The sequence below is a fragment of the Oncorhynchus kisutch genome, linkage group LG2 (genome assembly GCF_002021735.2).
Source record: "Oncorhynchus kisutch isolate 150728-3 linkage group LG2, Okis_V2, whole genome shotgun sequence".
NCBI lineage: Eukaryota > Metazoa > Chordata > Actinopteri > Salmoniformes > Salmonidae > Oncorhynchus > Oncorhynchus kisutch.
In genome coordinates, this window is record NC_034175.2 from 22,307,019 (window position 1) to 22,331,703 (window position 24,685).

Genomic DNA, 24,685 nt, shown 5'->3' on the forward strand with positions numbered 1-24,685 from the left:
ACTAAAACCTCACCTTTTTGCGTCATATGCTTGATTAAGTTCTGAGGGCAGATGTGTTGGAAAATATCATGGAAGAGTGGAAATAGGGTGGTTGCTCCACCCCCTCTCTCTGCAGGTTTTGGGCAAGTCTATGTGCCATACCCCCCCCCCCCCCCCCCCCCCCCCCCAAATAAAGTGAAGATCAGTGAAGAAAAATCAGGGCCCCCCGAATAAAGTTCCTTGTTAGTTGTCGCATCCCAGTCTGTTGCTATGATACCATTTATGTTGAGTGCATCTGTCCACGAGGGATTGGGAACATTTATTTATATTTTCTGCAGTGACTATACCGACACGTTAGGCCATATAATATCACTGGTTTTTATGCCACTCAGTAGACACTTTTATCCACAGTACAGGGAGTGTATGCATTTTATTGGGGCCCCAGCGGGTATCAAACTCATGACCCTGGCGTGCTAGCACCATGCTTTAACCAACGGAATCCAAACCAGTTGTTTATTTTAGATTGTTTTCAAATCCCCCTCCATTCTCTGTAGGTCTTATACCGCCTGTTTGAGGAGCACTCGGGTGTGGGCTCTGTTATTCTCTGTACACTTGAGCCATGTCTCGAAGGTCTTGCTCTCTCTCTCTCCCTTCCCTCCACTCTAGGTCTTATACCACCTGTTTGAGGAGTACTCTGGCGCAGGTGAGGTAACTCCGATGGACGTGGTCCTTGGGGTCATCTGCTTCCTGATTGTGTCGCTGGGCGGCATCGCCGTGGGCGCCATCTACGGTATCCTGGCGGCCTTCACCTCCCGGTTCACCTCGCACACCCGCGTCATCGAGCCCCTCTTCGTGTTCGTTTACAGCTACATGGCATACCTCTCGGCCGAGATGTTCCACCTGTCTGGAATTATGGCGTAAGTAGGGAGTGTGGGGGCACACACACGCTCAGACAAACACACACGCACACATACACACAATCTTTCTAGTGGCCAAGGTTTTATGAGTTTCTCTGTCATGAATCATAGATATTGTTGAGAATAAAGAAGGTTTCTATGAGAGTTCTGCTTAGGCTGGTTTAGTGTTTATAATGCATTGACAGAGTGTCTGTGATACATGACCTTTTGAACCTGTCCGGCTGGTCCAGCAACACCACTGATTCTGTGTTTAGCTAACGGAAAAGTATGACCAAGTTTAATTCCTGCATTATCTTTTACGTTTCCTTGGAAAAAGATCTCTCATAAAGTGTACACTGAATTAGATTCTTAGCTTCTTAGCAATATTCCTGACTAAATGGTCAAATAAATCAAATGTAACCGGGTCTGTCCCAGCCAAGGACGTCTATACGAATTCTATCAAAACGTCAGTAACTCACTTCCATGTCATGACAGGCCAACGGCTGTGCAGCCCAAAGCAGGGATACAACGCTCAATTTACAGCCCCCTGTCACGCCTCTGGCCCGAACACCTCCTGTGATACATATCATTCTCATCTCCCTTCCTCTCCTCTCTTCCACTTTCGTCTCCTAAAAGGTGGTGAGGTATGGAATATGGATCATAAACATCGGTGCTGCTGATGAATTGAGTTTCCTGTCGGCGGGTTTTACACGAGCAATGGTAGGACTGTAGGACAGTCTGTTCCCAGGCCTGTTGGCACTCTGTCCGTGCCTTCCATCCTAAATAGGATTTGGATTAGTATATGGTGCTTTTTGTCCAGTGGGTATATGAGATCTCGCCCCCCCCACCCCCCCGGAGTGAAATTGAGCGGAATGATGGACGGCTGCAGTGTGTTGTGTAAGGGAATGAGGTAGCTAGCTGCCCTTAAAGTCACTGAGGAGGGTTGCCTCACGCTAGACACGAGGAATAGAGAAGTGGTTGCAATGCTATACAGGGGAGTGGATGTGGACATCTTAACTCTGGTTCCGTATGTCCAATCACACTGAGTCATTGGTTCACACGTGGAACAAACTCGTGGAACAAGCTGAGGAAATGGAGCCCTTGTTTCATAAGCTTTCCAGTTTGTTTTGGAAACTGTGTATCCTTGTTGCAATGGTTCTACTATACGTGAAATACTTGCTCTCTTAGCATATGTAAATACTTTTAAAAAAAAATATATATATATATATCTATACTGTATTTTTTTTTTTTTTTACCAATTTAATTGATGTGACTACTTTCTATGCCATGTCAATGAAGTACGAGACTATAACTTAGTACGAGACTGTAGCCTATATTTACAATGTAGGTAGTTGGATTCATGTAGTAACATGGGGCCTCATTTACCAAAAGTGTGTGCGCACAAAAAATACACATTTCGTGCTCAGTTGTCCCACAAAGGTTGACGGGAAAGTGTATGTTTCTCCACGTACAGCTCAGACATTACTTACGCACAACTTCTCGTGGTTGATTAATTGTACTGCAAGCAAATGTTTTTATTTTTTATTGTTTGGAGGAAAGGGAAGTGTTTGATGCACAGGAATGATTTTACTGGTAGGCTCGTAGAAATCGGTAAAATGTAGGCCTAATGATAAAACGGATTCCTTTGCCGTTGCCAAGGCGATCAAATAGCATCGTGTAGTCTTAACCTATTTCTTTTACATTTGTCATATAGGTCTAAGTCATAATCCTATGGCAGGACATGTCTCTCCTTTTCTGACATCTGGTTTATTCCCGCCACACAACAAATAGTAGACTACCATTTACCAACTGCTCATTCAATAGCCAAGAATGCGCGAAAGTAAATAGACCGGTCACCTATTTGACAGTATGTGTAGGCTACAGTGCTGTGCGATAGCAGTGCGACGACATAGCCTATATAATCTGAGCCTATACCAAGGCAAGAGATGTAAACACAATCACGTATTGATAGGATATGTCTTGCGACTCTCACGATATCTGCCATATTTCCTGGCTCAGGGAACCTCGGGTAGCTTATGCCAGGTGCAGCCAGTAAATGAACAGTTTAAGTTCCAATTAAAGACTAAAATGTACTTGTGTCTGGAGTTTTCATTCTAAGATGCTACAATTCAGAATAGACATTAAATGATGGAAAACAAGAAAAGGTTTCTTTCTCAGAGAACAAATTTATAATCATCCTCTCTCTCTCTTCCCCCAGGCTGATTGCATGCGGCGCTGTGATGCGACCCTACGTGGAGGCCAACATATCCCACAAGTCCCACACCACCGTCAAGTACTTCCTGAAGATGTGGAGCAGCGTGAGCGAGACCCTCATCTTCATCTTCCTGGGCGTGGCCACGGTGGCCGGGCCGCATGCCTGGAACTGGACCTTTGTCTCCGTCACCGTCATCCTTTGTCTGGTGTCACGTGTCATTGGTGAGTCGGACACGGACACCTTCACTGTACTGTACCAGTCTCTACATCAGATTCCAAAAGATAGTGAGAGAAATGACGTGACCAGCCCAACTTTCTCATAGTTAGTTATAATTTGATCAAGTTGTTTCAGTAGAGGATGCGATACAGATTTTTAACATCCTCAATTTGACACGGGCAAGTTATTCTTGGAGCCAGACTGAAATCTGCCCCTGAACAGGCAGTTAACCCACTGTTCCTAGGCTGTCATTGAAAATAATAATTTGTTCTTAACTGACTTGCCTGGTTAAATAAAGGTAAAACATTTGTTAGGTAAATGAGACCACTATTAGAAGAAGTGCCCCCTGTTTTTTTTCCGCTTGGTCCTCACATCGAGGAAGCCCAGGTTTCAAAACTCGTCAGATAGACGTCCCTAAAAAAAGGAAGCGTAAATATTTCTTCAAGTATTATGTCATTTCTGCAGTTATAGATAGACCCAAAGCCTGGTGACTTGACATTGCACTATATCCCCATTGACCATTCTCTATTCTCACCAAACATCCTATAGTTTTCTGATTCCTATAATATGCTAGTTTCACAATGTGTGTTCCAATGTTTCCAATGTAGTGTGTGGGCTCTACTCCTCTTTCTCAGAAGCTTTTGATCAATTTGGAAAGGGAATCCTTAACCTTAGGTTCTAATGAGGCTGGTATTGTCTGTGTGTAAGGAGGGAGCAAACATGGAGTCAGTCAGATAAAAGGCCTTGAAGGTTGACTCGCTTCTGCTCTCTCCCTCCCCCTCTCCCTCTCTCTCTAAGGCGTGGTGGGCCTTACCTTTATCATCAACAAGTTCCGCATCGTCAAGCTGACCACCAAGGACCAGTTCATTGTGGCCTACGGTGGCCTGCGAGGGGCCATTGCCTTCTCCCTGGGCTACCTGCTAGACAAGGATCTCTTCCCCATGAGGACCATGTTCCTCACCGCCATCATCACCGAAATCTTCTTCACCGTGTTTGTACAGGTGGGTACTGGGCCAGTCCTTTAGCCTTGTCCCTGATCTGATTTGTGCTGTCTAAGCACCTTGTCACGCCAATGACCACAGTTGTCATGCCGGCCATGGTTGCCACGCCAATGACCATAGGAGTTGGCAAGACTGCACAAAAAGAGCTGGTACCTGGCTAGCAACCCTCGAATTCTGCTTATGTCTTCAGATTTATAATGAAATCGAAGGCACTCTTTAAATTATGGCAAGTTAAAAAGACTATCAGATAAAATGTGTCACTGAGGGAACACTAAATATAGGAAGTAGGGCTGGGCGATCTGGCCAAAATCTCATATCCTGATATAGGTCATTTCAAATCCCCATAACGATAATATGATATAGCACATTTTTTTAAATACATTTTGATGAATAAATAGTTTATATACAATGACTACATCTAAAGGCCTATTTCTTATTACATTTTGGATTATACTCCACAAATAAAAGGTATTTGGTACTCTGGGTCGAGCGTTAGCACCAACTCCCGAAACCCCCGTTTCTCAACCGTGTATATTTGGGCCGTGTCTTTGCAGATGTAAGTTGTAACGGCAGCTGTATCTCCTTCCATCTCCGTGATTCTTTACCATATGGTGTGCCGCGGGCAAAAGCCTCTTGCAATGTCTGACTCGGGGGTTTGTTTGAGCACTTGACTGTACTTTTCTGGGTCTCATCGGTAGACACTCTCCGCACTGTTTCACATGATTCTTACGCAGGTGGTTAGAGGTTAGTGGTGTTTGAGCCTGTCGTCGGGACAGTTTTCTATTCCGTACCAGACTTTTCATACCCAAACCACGTCCATGTGACCGAAGTAGCCCCTCTTTTAGGTACGAACTCAGTGTCTCCGTGCTCTGTGTCACGTTCACTCCTCTCCACATTTTTTTGTGTTGCAAATTTCCTTCCACACGCAAAGCGACGTCCAATTGACGAAAAATATTGCCGTGAAGAGTGTGATTTCCGACACAACGAAATAAATGATAAAGCATAATATTAAATGACAGATGTTTTTCTACCGTCACACACGATATATATCGCCCAGCCCTAATAGGAAGTTGACTATATTAGAGTGCTTTTGGGTCAAAATGGGTTGCTTTGCTGCTACATTGTGCTGTTGCTCTCTTGTCCCTAGTATATTTTAAGGCCGAAAGTGTTCAATGATTTTCATGGTTTGTTGGCAGCCATTGCTACTGTATGCTAGTGTGACACAAGGTCACTGGAGCTACTACTTTGAAACAAGCACACACACACACGCTGTCCGTTTGAAGCTCTGCGCGTCAGATATTCCCCAGTCCTGCAGAGCAAACTCATCTTACAGTGAAGCTGTTGATGCATGCTGAAGCAGTAGGACACTCGTCATCTGGCAGAATATCCCCAAAATGGCAGCTACTAAAATAAAGCCTTCTATAAACCTTTTGTGAAACAAATGTCTTCAGTAAATTACTTCTTTATTTTTCACTCAGCGCTGGCAGTCTGGGATGGATTGGGTGTGTGCGTGCGTGCTGGCAGGGGTATTATGTAAGGGCCAGAGTCTGTTGTCATCCACTTAGGGTATAATAATGAACCAGATATACTTAATCTCCTTATGAGAGAGAGAATGATACGCTAAAGCCTACACACAGGGACACACACACACACACACGGACACACACAGTGGAACAGGATGAAAGCGATTGATAGAACCAGTATGCCAAATGGTATTGTAACCAGCACTGAGAAATCCTTTTCCCAGCATGCCTCAGTCGTGGATGGAACGGCCTTATGCACAAACCACCAACCGCCTGCGCATAACTTCATTTAAATGCAAATGTTGCTTGAATGTCTAAATACACAAAATGGATACAGAATACAGTAGCTGTGGAAATAAAAGACATGAAAGTCGCCCCTCAGCCAGTGCTTCTCTGTGCAGTGACTTTGAGGAAAGGGACAGAGTAAACACCATGCACACGAATGGAAGATGTTGAAATGGACATTACAGGCTTCTCTTGGGTCACTGGTGTCGCGCAGATTTTAAAGATGGACATTTTATCATTTGTGCATCAGGATCACAAATGTTACCTTAGTAACCTCTCCCTTCTCTCTTTCTCTCCTCCTCCTCACCCTCGCAGGGCATGACTATCAAACCCCTGGTGGACCTGTTGGCCGTGAAGAAGAAGCAGGAGGCCAAGCGCTCCATCAATGAGGAGATCCACACCCAGGTGACCTTTAAACCCCGTCAACCCCCTCACATCCTGGCCTCTCCTTCTCTAACCGCTCCTCTAGCCGGACCACCCATCAGACAAGTTCATTTCCTCCTGGGATATAGTAAGAGTGCTGATATTTTAGGATCCAAATGGCAAAACTGATCCTAGATCTGCACTGCTACTCTGAGACACTTTATAAATACAGGCCCACAGGCCCTGGTCAGGATATGACATTTTCAGTACAAGAGCAAGAAACTGAAGCTGCACTGCAAGGCTGGTGTTGTTCACTGTAATTGTCTAACCAGCTTGCCCTGTAAAATGGGCTATTGCATTAATGGCTGTGGTTAAATTAATGATTTGGTTATTTCAATCTGAGGGATGTCCATTTGACTTTGAAATTAAGTATCTGTCCAGATTACAGTACTGTCATTACATGTACAAATCTGTCATTCTGCCCCTGAACAGGCAGTTAACCCACTGTTCCTAGGCCATCATTGAAAATAAGAATTTGTTCTTAACTGACTTGCCTAGTTAAATAAAGGTAAAATAAAATAAATAAATAAATGTTGAGTGCAAAATATTTCTCTGCACTTCCCCCCCCTGTCTGCCATTAATGGAATGATCTTCTAATGTATTTTGTCTTGCTGACATTGCCTTGCTGGGTGGTTTTAATAATGGAACGCAGCATTCCCCTGCTTCCTCTTAACTCCGACTAATTAAACGTCCTGCATTGCTCTGTGGCTCCCAATGGACCATCCTCTCATTCTCCACTGTCTCCACTGACTCATCCACCATGGGTGCCAGATTGGCAAGTGAAATCCCCCTGCGTAGGCCGAGCTTCCTCTGATGCTACTGATCATTCTCGCTCTGCCCTGGAGTGACCTCTGAGCAGCACGGCACACCGTCACTCAGCAGCTCCTGTTGCTAATAATAGCCACAGAATAACAGCACGTACTGTACACACACACACACACACACACACACACACAGTGTCTCTCTACGGGGCTCTGTTGGTTCTCTGGTGCACAGAGGAGCGATGAGTCACCGGCGCTCTAGGCTAGATGCCCTGGTTAGCAGCTTATAGCTTCTTCTCCAATGTAAATGGCAGTGATGAAAATAAACAGAGCGGTTCTAGGACTCCTGGAGTGCACCGGGAGTGGATGAGGGTGTCTTAAGAGCCCGGTGGAGTCCCTCAGGGCTTTAATGTCAGAACCATTGTGTTTGTGGTCTCACAAATTGCTCAGTAGGTTGTTTTGATGAATGGATATTTGAGGTTGCAGTTGTTTTACTTTAGAAAGTCTTATCTCTTGCCTAGTTGGCACCAGGGGCTGACCCTGACGCACTGTGTGTCACCTTGCCTGTGGCTTTCATTATAATATTATCATCTATTGTGAGAAATTGTGAAGTTTTCTTCTACCGGAGGTAGAACTAATGCAGAAACGACTGTCAGGAAAGTCCCTTCGCTGCCCGAAAATATTGCTATGCATGTCGATTTTCGATGCGAATTGAAATAAATTCAGTGGCACGACCAAACTGCGTGTTCCCATAGCAACTCTGCATGTCAAACTGTCCCTGTGCAGAACTGTCACAGCAGTGGCCATAATCAAAATACAGGAACAAAACTGACCACCGACTGAACGTCCTCTGTCAGTGCCTATTTCTCTGCTTTAATCTGTGAGTGTGATGGACATCATCTAGGGCTAATGCTCTCTCTATTGGCCAGATTGTGGCCAATTCCTGTTGCATTGCAACAGAATCTCCGTGGGGAAAAGGCTACATAAGGGATAATCCAAAAATGACAAAATGGTGGCCTGTGTGATGTGGAAAATATACTATTTACATGTAATAGAAATACAAAAAGTAGTAACGGATTAGGCTTGGTTACACTTTTCACTTTACCTTTTTAAAAAGCATTTCAAATATCTGCTTCTCTTGTTGGTTAGCTTAGATACAATATTTGGACGTAAACGTTGTTTTCTCCCCTTCTAGTTCCTGGACCATCTGCTGACTGGCATTGAGGACATCTGTGGACACTACGGCCATCATCACTGGAAAGACAAGTACGTAGCAAAAGGATGGACTTAAAAGGTTGCGGTGACGAGCGCTGTATTTATATTTTTCACTGTATTAAAAAACATTTGATTACCTCTTAGGTTGAAGTTCCTTAACCGTGACAACTTTCTATTACACAGTCCAGTCACCTCTGTTTGTGGTCTATTGCCTTCTGTTTGACTTTAACAAAGATCCCAAGGCTAACTCCGCAACGTGGCGGTGAAGCTGCGATCCACCAGGCGTTGGCAGTAGCACCTTAAGTGGATTATCTTTCAGAACCGATGGTTGTCCTTCAATGAAACCGTCCTGAACCCAATAATGTTTTTATGTGGCAGTTACTCTCTCAAGAGAACCACGTGTAAGATTTGTTCAGACAGCTCTGTAAGCCGATTTTTTAAAAATTATATATATATATATTTTTTTTGTATCACCTGACAGTTGTCATATTTCACCTTCAGATCCAGTTCCCAGACAGACTTTAGAGCTTTGCGATAACTGTCTAACTGGATCGATCTCTAGTGTAGAGTCCCTCCTTGGATTTAGAGCATTATGATGAAAACACTGGGCTCATCCTACAGCGGTCTGTTTTCACAATGTATGTTCCTGCCAGTAACAGCACTGTCTCCAATGTTGTGTATGTGTGTGTGTGTGTGTGCGCTCTACTCACATTCAAGAGCTTTTCATCAATTAACCTTTATAAGGGTTTAATGAGGCTGGTAATGGCTGTGTAATATAGAGGGGCAAGAAATGGAGGCAATGGGATAAAAAGGCTCCAAGGTTGACTTGTTTTCTCGTCTCTCCCGATCTCCCTCTCTCTCCGCAGGCTAAACCGCTTCAACAAGAAGTACATAAAGAAGTGCCTGATAGCGGGCGAACGCTACAAGGAGCCGCAGCTCATCGCCTTCTACCACAAGATGGAGTTCAAGCAGGCCATCGAGCTGGTGGAGAGCGGCGGGGGCGTCAAGCTGCCCTCCGCCATGCCCTCGCAGGTCTCCATGCAGTGAGTGCTCCCTCTTTCCCCCTCTTTCCCCCTCCAGCTCCTTTTAGCTCACCAGCTCTACACTTGATAGCCATTTCCACATTCTTGCATTAGCCTATATCCTCGTAAGCCCGTGTGTGTGTCGAGTGCCAGAGAGGTCTGAAGGTCAAGAGGCTGAACTAGCAATTACTTCCTGTAAATAACTGGTATGGGAGAAAGTGCCTGAAATCTTTCTCGTGGGTGTTACAGGAAGTAATTTCTAAGTGAGTTAGAGCTTGGTATTGGCCAAAATCAACCATAGTTATCCGTAGAGCCACAGTCAACATATCTCTTGTTTTTCTCCTTCCTCTCTCCCAGGAACATCCAGCCCAAGAAGCTGCCGCCCGCTGTAGCAGAGCGGGCCCTGCCTCAGTTCACCAAGGGCCGTGAGGAGGAGATCAGGAAGATCCTCAGGAGTAACCTGCAGAAGACCCGCCAGAGGGTGAGCACTCATATAGGATCAGATTTCCCCCTCCGCTAATCTGAGGGGTGACATTAGGAGGGCTGATCTCAGATCTGTTTGTTCTCGAATTTGGGGTTTGCTCTCAGCTACTAATGTAGGAATTCAGATGCTCACTCTGTTTGTGAAGAGAGAAGACAGTTTTACATATTATAATTATGCCATTTAGCAGATGCTTTTATCCATAGCGTCTCAGTCATGCTTGCATACATTTTACATAGCTTTGTTTGCCATTTCCTCATTAGTATTGTCAAACGTTAAATCTCTTAAGATTATAGTACTAAAGTAGACATAAGCCTGCATCATCATGAATACAAGTGTGCATTGTTGCTGTGTGGTCCTAGCTTAGACCTCCCTGTCCCGTGGTGCGAGTTGAATGAATGTGTTTAGTCTCTCCTTCCTCCCAGATGCGCTCCTACAACAGATCCACTCTGGTGCCTGAAAAGTGTATTATTATTATTATTATTATTGTGTGATCCTAGCTCTATAGCATTCCTGTCCCATAGTGTGTGTTGTGTGTGTCGTCTCTCCCTCCAGCTGCGCTCCTACAACCGACACACTCTGGTGGCCGATCCCTTCGAGGATGGATGGAACGACTTCCTCCTGAAGAAGCAGAGGATGATCGAGCTAGAGAAGAAGGTAAGACTAGCAGACTCTCCTGGCCTGGTTAAACCAGATTGAACGCTGCGTTCACCATTGTTGTGCTCACTTAGTCTGGAATTCCACTAATTCAGTTCAATAGAACTATATTTATCCCCTCAAGGGCAAACAAAACATAAATAGACAGATACAAGGGATCCTCCCCAAAATAACAAACAGCCTATTTTCTGAAAGAGGGTGGATTAAGGATGGAAGCCCACATGGCCAAACTCTGCTCTTTGGATTTGGTCAAAACATTTATTCTACTGGATGAAACAATGAAATGTAGCAAAATCAGTTTTGGAAGCCATGCTAAGCCTCCCCCAGACATAGACAGAACTTCAACAGACAACCAGACACAAAGTTCTCTCATTACTCAGGGTTGTAAACTTTTTTTTAAACAATCGCATTAATTTAGCCTAACTATTATGGATTTAGTCAGTGTTCCATAAATTGCCCCCCCCCCCCCCCCCCCCCACTCAATGAATTTGCCTGACACAATCAGATCCTGATTAATTTATGCAGCTTTGTGGCCGAAGGCCAACTTGCATTTAATCCGTCTCTAATTATGTAATGAAAATGGAAGCAACATCTTGATTAAATAGAACTGTTTGATTAAAAAGGACACTGTGGGCCGAGGACACTGTAGACTGAGGACACTAGACTGAGGACTATGCGGATCCTAGCAGAATAGTTAATTTTGGAAATGAAGTAACATTTGAATTGATTATAACTTTTTAAAAGGACACTGTAGAGTGGAGGAAAATGCTGATCCCAACAGACCGGTTAAACACAATTTACTGACCTGTCAAACTTGAATAGCACTTTTGTATTCAAGATGTGTTTTTGTTGGGTTTTATGATATTGGCCTATCTAGTGTTTGGAAGTATTGCTGTAATGCATTGATTTCTGTATTGCTGACCTCACGAAAAGAATTTCCATTAAAACGGACAATAAAGTATCCCTATTGTATCGTCAATAATATGGCTGTATGGCACTATGCTTTCATCTAAAGTGACTGGCAGTCGCTGACAACTCATGCACGTAGTGAATACTGTATGTCTGATGCGGGAATCGAACCCACAACCCTTGTATATTGAAAGGGTTGCTTGTGTGTGCGTGTGAACAGATGACAGAGATGAGTAACTACCTCACGGTCCCTGCCGCACCTCCCGACTCCCCCACCATGTGCAGAGCCAGACTGGCCTCGGGTGAGTCCATCCTACACCCACATCACACCCTGACACTCCCTTTTTTTACACTTTCGTGCCGACCTCTACCATTACTGGTCTGGCGCTGATATTTCTATTCAAATCAAATCAAATCAAATCAAATTTATTTATATAGCCCTTCGTACATCAGCTGATATCTCAAAGTGCTGTACAGAAACCCAGCCTAAAACCCCAAACAGCAAGCAATGCAGGTGTAGAAGCACTATTCAAATGGTCCTTTCCCGCATGGTTCCAGGAACTATGGTGGTTGTGTAAGCAGGTTGGCTTGGTAGTGTGAATCAACAGGAAAGATGATGGAAACGGACTTGTTCCATCTCAGACCTTTTTGGGCACCTTTGCACTTTATCACTTCAAATTATTTTGGGGAGTTACGAGTCGAAAGGAATGCAATTTGCTTCAAATGTAGTATACTTAGTTTGGCAAGGTTGTTCCAGTTAATAACGTTGAAATGGCTGACAGTGATGCTATCTACAGAATGCACGATTACATTACTCTGTTATGCAGTAGGCCGCTCCACCTTTTATTGTATTTCTACTGGAAATAGGTTTGCATGTGTAAGTTGGCATGTAAAGCAGCATTGCGCTTGGTTTTTATTTTAGACAGTGATTTCAAAGCTGAAAAGGCAGGGGCCAAAGTCATTCCAGGTATGTAGTACAGTTCTAGTGAGTGTAGAAGGTGATGGGCTGTGGCGGCCAATAGCCTTGGCTACAAACGTACTGTATATGCATGTAACTGTTGCTTGTTTCCATTTGTAAATGCAATATGCATGATTCTAGCCTGCATTTTTCATGTGGTTGACACGATCAGGTTACGGAATGATCCAGCACCACAGTTGTGGTGTAATTGTTTGTGATTGTGTGTATACAGTGCCTTGCGAAAGTATTCGGCCCCCTTGAACTTTGCGACCTTTTGCCACATTTCAGGCTTCAAACATAAAGATATAAAACTGTATTTATTTGTGAAGAATCAACAACAAGTGGGACACAATCATGAAGTGGAACGACATTTATTGGATATTTCAAACTTTTTTAACAAATCAAAAACGGAAAAATTGGGCGTGCAAAATTATTCAGCCCCCTTAAGTTAATACTTTGTAGCGCCACCTTTTGCTGCGATTACAGCTGTAAGTCGCTTGGGGTATGTCTCTATCAGTTTTTCACATCGAGAGACTGACATTTTTTCCCATTCCTCCTTGTAAAACAGCTCGAGCTCAGTGAGGTTGGATGGAGAGCATTTGTGAACAGCAGTTTTCAGTTCTTTCCACAGATTCTCGATTGGATTCAGGTCTGGACTTTGACTTGGCCATTCTAACACCTGGATATGTTTATTTTTGAACCATTCCATTGTAGATTTTGCTTTATGTTTTGGATCATTGTCTTGTTGGAAGACAAATCTCCGTCCCAGTCTCAGGTCTTTTGCAGACTCCATCAGGTTTTCTTCCAGAATGGTCCTGTATTTGGCTCCATCCATCTTCCCATCAATTTTAACCATCTTCCCTGTCCCTGCTGAAGAAAAGCAGGCCCAAACCATGATGCTGCCACCACCATGTTTGACAGTGGGGATGGGGTGATGGGTGTGTTGCTTTTACGCCAAACATAACGTTTTGCATTGTTGCCAAAAAGTTCAATTTTGGTTTCATCTGACCAGAGCACCTTCTTCCACATGTTTGGTGTGTCTCCCAGGTGGCGTGTGGCAAACTTTAAACAACACTTTTTATGGATGTCTTTAAGAAATGGCTTTCTTCTTGCCACTCTTCCATAAAGGCCAGATTTGTGCAATATACGACTGATTGTTGTCCTATGGACAGAGTCTCCCACCTCAGCTGTAGATCTCTGCAGTTCATCCAGAGTGATCATGGGCCTCTTGGCTGCATCTCTGATCAGTCTTCTCCTTGTATGAGCTGAAAGTTTAGAGGGACGGCCAGGTCTTGGTAGATTTGCAGTGGTCTGATACTCCTTCCATTTCAATATTATCGCTTGCACAGTGCTCCTTGGGATGTTTAAAGCTTGGGAAATCTTTTTGTATCCAAAGCTTTAAACTTCTTCACAACAGTATCTCGGACCTGCCTGGTGTGTTCCTTGTTCTTCATGATGCTCTCTGCGCTTTTAAAGGACCTCTGAGACTCACAGTGCAGGTGCATTTATACGGAGACTTGATTACACACAGGTGGATTGTATTTATCATCATTAGTCATTTAGGTCAACATTGGATCATTCAGAGATCCTCACTGAACTTCTGGAGAGAGTTTGCTGCACTGAAAGTAAAGGGGCTGAATAATTTTACACGCCCAATTTTTCAGTTTTTGATTTGTTAAAAAAGTTTGAAATATCCAATAAATGTCGTTCCACTTCATGATTGTGTCCCACTTGTTGTTGATTCTTCACAAATAAATACAGTTTTATATCTTTATGTTTGAAGCCTGAAATGTGGCAAAAGGTCGCAAAGTTCAAGGGGGCCGAATACTTTCGCAAGGCACTGTATATACATGTGTTTTTGTGACTTTGTGAATGTGTTTTGTACATCTATTTTTGTTTGGGGAACAGTTTAAGTATTTGTTCTAGTCAGGGTTGGCCAACCCTAGTCATAGAGAGGCACAGTGTGAGCTGCTGTTCTAGCCCAGCACAACACTAGCACACCTGCTTCTACTAAACAAGCCATGCCATGACTCTGTGGAATGTTCACAAATACAGATATATGGAACAAACATACACCTGACGTGTAGAATAGGAATTAGGTAAGCTCTATTCATGACGTTACACAGCGTTTGCCTCCTCAACGTGCACTCTCGGGTTGGCCTCCCCTGTTTGGAGTTATGTACCGTGCGCTAACCCTTTCCTTGCCTGCCCCGCGCAGACCCCAATGCCTTCTACAACATCAAGGCGTCTTCAGAAGGCGTCCCCACCATCCAGGTGGACCTGGCCTCCCCCCAGTCCCCGGACTCTGTCAACATGCTGAACGAGTTCTCCAAGCGGGGTGCCACGGACCAGGGCCTGGGTCAGAGGGAGGGGGCCACCCGGGATGAGGACCAAGGCCTGATGATGAAGCCGTCCTCAGCCGGGAAAGTGGAGAAGGGAGAGGAAGACGGGGGAAACAAGAACCCAGGGCTGATGAGGTGTCTGAGTGACCCGGGCCCTAGTAATGAGGACGAGGAGGATGAACCATTCCTTCCCTAAAAAACAACTAGCTCCTCCCATTGTGAGGAATAGGGAGGGGCCTGGTTGCAACAGCTCCTCCCCCTGAGCGGGGCACTACAGGGGAAAGGTCCTCCTCCTTTCACTCCACCACCACCTCATTTGAGTTTGCTATCCCATTGGTTGAGGAACCAATAAAGCCAAAACTGTTAAGGACTTAGGACATAACTTGTTTTATGAACCAAAAGAGAAAAGGAGACTAAATAGCCATCTTTTTTCAATAGTTGTCATTGCTCTTTTTTCATTTTTTAAGTGATAGGAAGGAAGATCGCTGCCTTGGGTGATCTTGGGTTTAGTGAGAATTAGCCCGAATGACGGGGGAACATAATTATGCGTTACCAAAGTTTTGGACTGGTGACAAAGTTTCACATTTGTTTTCATAACGTTTACGATTGTTCTTCTACTTTCAAGAAAAGTTAGCCTTATTATTTTCGTCAGACACAGAAACTCCTTTTCACTTGTTGCATTTGATCACGCAATTAACTGCTTGTTTTTTGAATTTCAGGGTTAATATGAGACTGTTGTTTATGTGGCTGTCTTTTGTCATCGTTTGTCATTCAGTTGGTCAGAGTTCTACTTGGTGTACTCGGTGCTGTACACTGGATGTTCTTCCCACTGGATGTTTTCACTGTGCTAATCTCGACGGACCTCTCTCTTCACCACCTCGCCTATGGAGACCCTAAGGCAATGCGCAGGCTTGGAAATGTTGAGATGCAAACCTGGCATCGCCGCTTCAAGCGTCGCCTCGATTTTAATCGAATGTACGAAATCGGCAGCATCACCGAGACGTGTATGCTGTGCAGTATAAGCTCATTTACATAAAAGAAGGATTGTGATGCAACACCAAGAGATTTGTTGATCTTGAATGGACTTAACTCCCCTATATATAAGCCAATCCCTAAAATCACACCAAATACTGTTATCCTCCTGACACCCAGCCAAAAAAGGTTTTGTAATGTCTTCATTTTGTGTTTTGAGTTCAAATAATTGACAAAGACAAATTTGTACGTGCGCTGTAGTGGACAAAAAGAAACGGTTGATAGTAAATATGAAAAATGTATATTACAGTAAATGGGTACAGTAGGTAAACATATATTTGTCACATCATGTGGTCCTCTACAGAGGACATTTATAAACCAGCTCTTATTTAAACGTGGGAAAATGATTACACTGCTCTGAAAACTCACCAAATTATTTCTAAGATATTTACTCAAAGCAATTTGAATATCAAACTCACAAAGATTATAATTACGCACGCTTATCTTCTTACCACAACACATGCTAATTGTGTTGGCAGCCATTTTGAAACCCCAGGAAGAGAAAGTTATCCACTCATGTGATATCATTGAAAAACCCAGAATGTCCTCTCGGATACAACAGGACTTAATGCAGTGGCATGTTAAAGAGTGTACAAAAATGAATTGGTGGGTCTCAGGAGGATATGTTCCCTTTAAGAAAATGCTCTAGTACCATTTCAGAACCATTTTGTGGTGTTTTCTCCGTATTCTCTTGCCGGTAGTCGCATCTTACAATTCATCTTATGGGTTTGATCTATTCTTTACTCTCTTGCACCTTATTTACATCAGCTGTTTTTGACATTTTTAAAAGACCCTGTTGCCAGTTTAACATTCCCCATTGGTTCTTAGCACTCCCCTTTTGAAAATCTAGTGTTCCATAGACATTTGGGGTTTAAGGCATCGCTGTAAAGGATATGAGGTGTGAGGGGACTATGGATGTTTATCGTCCAACCACCTCAATGGCCAATAATATATAATTAATTTAACCTTCATTTATCCAGGCGAGTCTATTAAAAACAAATTCTTACACTCGGACTACACCGGCTGTGCATGCGTCCACCATCGCGTGTATGTTGAGTTTTTGTCGATCTACACCAGACGTGATCATGACACGCAGGTTAAAATATCAAAACCAACTATGTTCATTTGGGTCAAGTCGAAACAAGAAACATTCACGGACATTTAGCCAGCTAGCTCTTGCTAGGTAGTTTGTCCTAGGAGATGGACATTTAGCCAGCTAGCTCTTGCTAGGTAGTTTGTCCTAGGAGATGGACATTTAGCCAGCTAGCTCTTGCTAGGTAGTTTGTCCTAGGAGATGGACATCGGGTTGATATTTTACCCGACATGCATATGGTCCTATTATTAGCTGGTTCTTTGTAGAACTTTTGACCCAGAGTGTTTCTCTACTCCGACGTCTAATCCGTAGATGAAAAAGGGAAACCTAGTTCGTTTTTAGTTCGTTATCTTTAGTGAATCTCTCCTCGTTTTGTCTCTCAAGCTTTCGCGTGGGTTTGTGACTTCCTGATATCCAATGAGGAGGGGACTTGCAGCGCGCGACTCTAATAGAACAAAGTTGTATTTTAGCTCTTGGCTACGCAGACCCTTCATCACGCGAGCGAGCACCACATGGCCGGTGAATGATGGCCTGGAGATACAGGCTTGAGGACAAGAGCCGAACGCAAGAGCCAACACCTATTCTGCTCGCACGACAGCGTAAAGCTAATCTAGGGTTTGCGTAAGACTATGAAAACCTTGACGTGTACAGTATATGGTTGTATAGGTATTATGTATACAGTACATTGCTTCTCTTTTCTACACAAAGCCATAAGATCAAAAGGAACAATTGAATAATTGATTTGATTTTGATTCAAAAGACTGCTTGCTATATTGTCAATGTGATTACTGTCGCTCATCGATCTGAACATCTCAAGGGGACATTCAGCCACTTTTAGGTGCAAAGTACATTGCACCTAACATTGATTCAATATCATAGCAACCCCTCAACCCACCTACTGTATAACCATCTTAGATTTGTAGCGTGAGTGACTACTTTAGCTGGAGTCTGTAACTGTCTCAACTAGAGAAGCCTAAGATGTCCAAGACCGTGGCCTAGTTTGCTGGTTGTCACCTTCCTCTCTGACCTCCGTGTATTGTCACTTTACGCCCATAAAGAGAGCGAGCGAGAGATGCTTGTTACAGCTGAGGAGAGAGAGGGGTCTCCTTACAGCTTAGGGGAGGAGAGCGAGAGGGAGGGAGAGGTGCACGGTGGTTACTGAGGTTACGGTAGAGGCGAACATGAGGACGGGGTGACGACATAATGGTGTGCTTCTAAGAAACTGTGGCCACTCGTGCACATAAAGTACTACATCGTGTGTGTGTGGTGTTCTCCTTTCATGTCCCCATTCCCTCACATGGGCATTGCAGTGGCGGATACTTGTAGGTTGAGTCCAGGAAGGTAAAATAGATCTTCACTTGAAACCAAATTGAATGAATGATATGTTGAAATGTCAGAGCTTGTTGTCAAGGACAGGCTGCTTCGGCTGTGAGTTAGACGAGGACAAGTTCTTATTGATCAGAGAGGGGTTTAAAATGAAGCTTTACGTAATGATTGACATTTGATACTTCCCTGGCAGATTTTACTCTCCATTGTATTGTTATTTAAACGACCAGAAATGTAGTATAGTATGAACATGACATTTACAAGATTTCCAAAACAGGTTCTGTAAGTGCAGCCATAGAAAGTCAACGTTAGCTTGGCAACTAGCCTTGGAGATTGTTTCTAAGCCCCTTTTTTTAATATAATTAGCCTTCGTGCTAGTGGAAGAGCAGTTTACCTCAACGCTTTCCAATCGCTCTTTTATTTGGCCACCACTTAAAGACCTTCAATGGTTTCCTGCTGGAAAGGAGGAACTACTGTTATCATGAGTGTTCAGAAGACCGATCTTTAAATTTATACTGAACAAAAATTAAGTGCAACATGCAACAATTTCAAAGATTTTACCGAGTTACAGTTCACATGAGGAAATCAGTCAATTGAAAGCAATTCATTAGGCTCTAATCTATGGATTTCACATGACTGGGAATACAGATATGCACCTGTTGGTCACAGATAACTAAATAATTTTTTAAAAATAAAATGGGCCTCACGATGGGCCTCAGGAATTTGTCACCGTATTTTTTTTGAACATTCAAAATGCCATTGAGAAAATGCAATTGTGTTCGTTGTCTGTAGCTTATGCCTGCCCATATCAGAACCCCACCAACACCATGGGACATTCTGTTCACAACATTGTCGTCAGCAAACCACTCGCCGACAACACCCTACATATGATGTGTGGTTGTGAGGCTGGTTGGACGTACTGACAAATTCTCTAAAACGACATTGGAGGTGGGTTATGGTAGAGAAATGAACATTAAATTCTCTGGCAAAAGCTCTGGTGGACATTCCTGCAGTCAGCATGACAATTGCACACTCTCTCAACTTGAGACATCTGTGGCATTGTTGTGTGACACAACTGCACATTTGTTAGAGTGGCCTTTTATTGTCCCCCACACAAGGTGCACTTGTGTAATGATCATGCTGTTTAATCACCTTCTTGATATGCCATACCTATCAGGTGGATGGATTATCTTGGCAAAGGAGAAATGCTCACTAACAGGGATGTAAAACTAATATGTGCACAATCTTTGGCGAAATAACCTTTTTGTGCGTATATAACATTTCTGGGATCTTTTATTTCAGCTCATAAGACATTGGACCAACACTTTACATGTTGCGTTTATATTTTTGTTCAGTGTAGTTGCCCGGTGCATGTAGGCTTAATCTTAAAATCATAGTCAGGGTGTTTCTCACCCAACCATATTGTGCACCAATGTTTTAAACACAGATTTTTCCATCCAAACAGTTTTTGTATTGAAGCAAGCCCTGGTTGGTGTCTGAAAATCATGCAGTGTGTTTGTAACACTCTCGGCATCGTTATGTTTTCGTTCCTTGCAGACAACTAAATCTCAAGCCATACAACCTGTCTAGGGACTTTAATATTAATTGGTGTGTGACAATGCTATGTCTGTCACGTTGCAGCAGCCTTTGTTCAATATTTCCTGTAGGGAAGGAAGGTGAACATTTTATAAGTGGCTTCAATGTCTTGCTTCACTGATTTCCTTAATTGTTCAAATGCAAATTAATTTTTGTTTCCTTTCTCAGCTTCACGCTGAATAATTTTTCACATTTAATGGATTGTTGAAGCTATGTCTGTATAAATTCTCTGGCCTCGTTTGGAAGTGGGTTCAGGAATCGCAAGGAGGAGGGTTACCCAGGACTAAGTTTGGCCATGCTTGTGGTTCTGTCTGCATTATGCGTGCTTTACATGTGTTTATTTGTATTTGTATAATTGCTGCTACATGTGATTTTTTTTTTCTTCTCCATTCGGTTCACATGCTTTATTTGGGATCCGTTGCTTTGTATTTCTTCATGTGTTCTACGATGTGTTAATGTGCTTCATTTGGGTTCATTTGATTTATATTGCTTCTAGTACTTTTTATATTTGGTTCACATACACTTTTTTTTACATTGGCTCCATGTGCTTGACATGGGTCTATGTGCTTTTTAAAGTCACTCCATCTTATGGTTGGCTACCTTACTGGAACCGAACCAGACTGACATTAAGAGACCAAACGCTTCTTTCATCTGAACTAGTGTCATTACAAAATTATTGTTCTCCTTGCATTTTTTAAATATATATTTTTTACCTTTATTTAACTAGGCAAGTCAGTTAAGAACAAATTCTTATTTTCAATGACGGCCTAGGAACAGTGGGTTAACTGCCTGTTCAGGGGCAGAACGACAGATTTGTACCTTGTCAGCTCGGGGGTTTGAACTTGCAACCTTCCAGTTACTAGTCCAACGCTCTAACCACTAGGCTACCCTGCCGGAGCACTAGATCATGGGTATAAAAACAACCTCTATAGGACTATGATGGTTGACGATCTGTCAGAAGGTCATGTTTATTATGGCCTGACCCATTACTGGCTGTACTGTAAAAGAGCTTGTTTTCTTTTCTCCTGCTGAGAATGGACAGGTGGTTGGACTTGAATAATTATTCCACAGTCATCATTTGCATATGTCAAAATAAAAAAATTAATCTCAGAGTGATCTCACTCCTGACGTGCACATGTGGATATAACATCTTAATTAAACATACTGCAGCCTGGAACATTATAAGCGATCAACAAAGCAGAGCAATGTATGTCGACTTCCTTTCCTTACCTCTGAGTCTGTAACAATTTGCTAAACCATATTGATAAAAGCACTTTAACCGATACCTTTAACTCAAATCACTCACGTTAAAGCAAGGCGCAATAAGAACGGGTATTTTGTTCACACAGGCTTTGCATGGCTAGTGTAACACGGGATGTATGTGTGGCATTAATAGTTTACGGTAAGGTCAGGTACGAATTTGGATCTGTCTATGCCACATGCAAGACAGATGCAGGGATGCAGTCTAACGTTGACCTAAATCAGACTAGGATGAATGCTTTTCTTCGTGAATTCCCTTGCTCTACGACAGATGGCGTCCACAGCATGGTGATTGTATTTCCCACCAGCCACTCATCCTTTTTTTTTTTTTTTTTTTCTTCTTCTCGTAGATCTCTGTTTTAATGTCGGCTAATTGATCTCCAATGATTTGCAATGTGTACTTCGCAATAATACAAATATTTTATTTTCTATACAAGTGAATTCAAATCTATAAGTCAATATGTTATATAAATATATAATGTTACTGTAAAATATCAAACTGTATGGAAAAATGACACTAGTGACAACTGTGCACTGTATTGTTGGTTAGCCTAGCTTAAGCATTCCAAACCTTGGATTACGAAAACAAACTAATGCAGTAATGTTGAAATGAAACTATACCAAATTAAAGTTGTAATTTATCAAAATATATGTTTCTCTGACACAATGTTTCTTTCTTTCTGCAATACAATTACTATTGATTCTCCAGTAAAAGTAGGCCTAATTTGCTTCAAAGATCAGCTACAAAGAAAAAGGCTGGCTGCAAGAGGTGTTATAGCGTGCAGCAATATACAGACAACAATGTTTTTTTAAAGTCATTTCCATAACATTTGCGGAGATCACATTTATGGTAAACGCTGCCCATTTCCTCTCAAGCGTAAATTGCGGACTAAAGTTGTTGTCGTGCGCAGCGCCATGACGCGCCTTGCATTGAATCCCGGCCAACGTACGCTACAACTACAGTACCAGTCAAAGGTTTGGACACACCTACTCATTCAATGTTTTTTCTTTATTTATACAATAATAGGGAGAGTAGCAACAGTGCTGAACTTTCTCCAGTTGTAGACAATTTGTCTTACCATGGACTGATGTGAACATCAAGGCTTTTAGAGATACTTTTGTAACCTTTTCCAGCTTTTTGTTTGAGGCATGGTTCACAAACTCAAATTTTGTGAGTTAAAAAAATAAATAATTATAAGGCAAGGTAGCAACCAACATCTCCAATCTGGTCTCATTGATTGGACTCTAGGTTAGCTGACTCCTGACTCCAATTAGCTTTTGGAGAAGTCATTAGCCTAGGAGTTCACATACTTTTTTCCAACCTACACTGTGAATGTTTAAATGATGTATTCAATATAGACAAGAAAAATACAATAATTTGTGTGTTATTAGTTTAAGCACACCGTTTGTCTATTGTTGTGACTTAGATGAAGATCAGATCAAATCTTATGACCAATTCATGCAGAAATCCAGGTAATTCCAAAGGGTTCACATACCTTTTACTCCCACTTCACTTCTGTATACTTTCCCAGTACATTATTAACATGTCATTCTTAATCTTTGCAGAAGGGGGAGTGATGTACCATCATATTACAGCAAACCTGTACAATAACTTTAGACAAAGTAAACACAGCACTTTTATGCATTTTCTCTCTAGGGTTTTGACAATTTTTGTCAATCATTTCTTACTTTTGGAACACAATACAGCACTGGATGCTTGCCCTACTCTAATTTGATGTGCTCTATTTGTTTTTGACCCTCCTAGAATGAATTGGCTGCCCTGATGAGATTTAAATTAGCCTACATTCTCTGGCGTTGCAGCGAATTCGCAGTCATCGAGACTGCTAAATATGCAATACTAGCAACACATTTGACTCTGTCGATTTATCCCGTCTATTTGATCCTGTTCACTGATTTATACCGCAGTTAAATTCATGTGACTCTTGCTTGCCCAAACGGCTTGCGTGAGGACCCACAATACTCTCCCGAATATGGTGGGACAAGATAAAATGTGCTCGGTTACCATGAATACATCCTGTTTATTTTCTCTCGATCACCTTTTAATGTTGGAGTAGGTGGAATAATACATTTGACTGTTTGTCATATATTTGGTTATTTTTACATTCAGAAGAAGAGCCAGGGAAAATTAGTTTTTAAAGGCAGGGTTTATCTGTCCTGCCTGGGAGACATAGGCAGGAACAGCCAGAAGATGGTGCTGTGCAACCAAAAATGGACTTGTGTTTTGCTGATGGGTGAGCCCTATCCTAGTATCACAGAGCAGGCGTTAACCATTTTTTAGATTTGTATCCCATTTGATATTTTATAACTACCTAGCAAGCACGGACATTTCATCACTGCAGTTGATAGGGAATACGGTTTACAGTGTTCAAATTCCATCGGGGTAATGGTCTGTTTACTGCATTCTATTCTAATTTCTATGGTCCATATACCTGCTGCAAAGTATGGCTAATTGTTGTTTTAGCCGTTAAAAAGCCATTGCTTGAATGTTCCTATCAAGAGTGTTTTGGAATTGAATTGAGCGAACCAAACAGCCTCTAGAGGTCTACTAAAGAAGTTGTGTGGGTGTAAAATGTCTCTTCTCCAATATGAGAGGATTATTTCCTCGGTTATCTTATTCCAACGCATGAGGACTAAACATTAGAGAAGGCTGAGAGAAAGCTGTGGGGGGCTGTTAGCCCCTGGTCGATAACCATCACTCAGCCAAAATGATCGCCTTGGTCAGTTGTGCATCCGAAATGAAGACCAGAAGCGAAGGAACAGGGCACTAAACTGACGCCCTGCAACAAAGCAGTTAGCCATCTAATGTGCCTGAATATTCTGAAATAATAACTTTTTTGTTTTCAGAATCATAAGCTTGAAATGGGTATGGTCTAATTTATTCAAATACCTATGTTTTAGCTTTTTAAATGAAGCAGAAAATCAACTGTTATTCCTGGTTGTTTATCAAAGTTAGCTGACTAACTAATTGATCCTGCTTTAATGCCCTTCTGGTTCCAACAATGACCGTAATTAAATTGGACTGGGGTAGATGCCAATGTCAGGAATGGATTATTGATTTGCTGTGGATTACATTTACAAGCATGCAATTGTCACACATAAACCACACATCTAAACAATGGGATTCAGAATCCCCCAACTGCCCCTGCTAAATAGATTTCGTGCCAGAAGATTCACCATCCCTTTGGAAAACTCAACGTTCTTAATTGAAATGGATTCCATTGAAAAAGAAGAGTTGGATAATCTGCTAATGGGAGAATGGACTGAGACTCATGTCAGTCGGTCGTTGTTCTGGGGTACTTTTTCATATCCGTCTCGAAGGACCATGACAAAGAGAAGGGGGCAATAGATGCATGCTTTACCAGTTCTGGTCCGTAAGAAGTTAGTGATGATCATTAGAAACCATGAGAGTTCAAGGATCACAGGAGTAATGCCCCTCCAGTCATCACCAATGCACAGAAGACAGACGGCACCATT

At 42.6% G+C, this 24,685-nt stretch overlaps 1 protein-coding gene across 1 annotated transcript in view; it reads left to right on the plus strand.

Annotated features, from left to right (window-relative positions):
• Positions 1-21,841, plus strand: part of LOC109909783 (sodium/hydrogen exchanger 1) — a 48,295-nt gene extending 26,454 nt beyond the window's left edge. The window contains exons 3-12 of the mRNA XM_020508803.2: positions 646-896; positions 3,094-3,311; positions 4,105-4,307; positions 6,431-6,520; positions 8,495-8,565; positions 9,381-9,557; positions 9,894-10,017; positions 10,573-10,674; positions 11,804-11,885; positions 14,760-21,841. Of these exons, the coding sequence (XP_020364392.1) occupies positions 646-896; positions 3,094-3,311; positions 4,105-4,307; positions 6,431-6,520; positions 8,495-8,565; positions 9,381-9,557; positions 9,894-10,017; positions 10,573-10,674; positions 11,804-11,885; positions 14,760-15,079 (1,638 nt within the window). The 3' untranslated portion in view covers positions 15,080-21,841. The remainder of the gene's footprint in view (positions 1-645; positions 897-3,093; positions 3,312-4,104; positions 4,308-6,430; positions 6,521-8,494; positions 8,566-9,380; positions 9,558-9,893; positions 10,018-10,572; positions 10,675-11,803; positions 11,886-14,759) is intronic.
• The last annotated feature ends 2,844 nt before the right edge of the window (positions 21,842-24,685 follow it).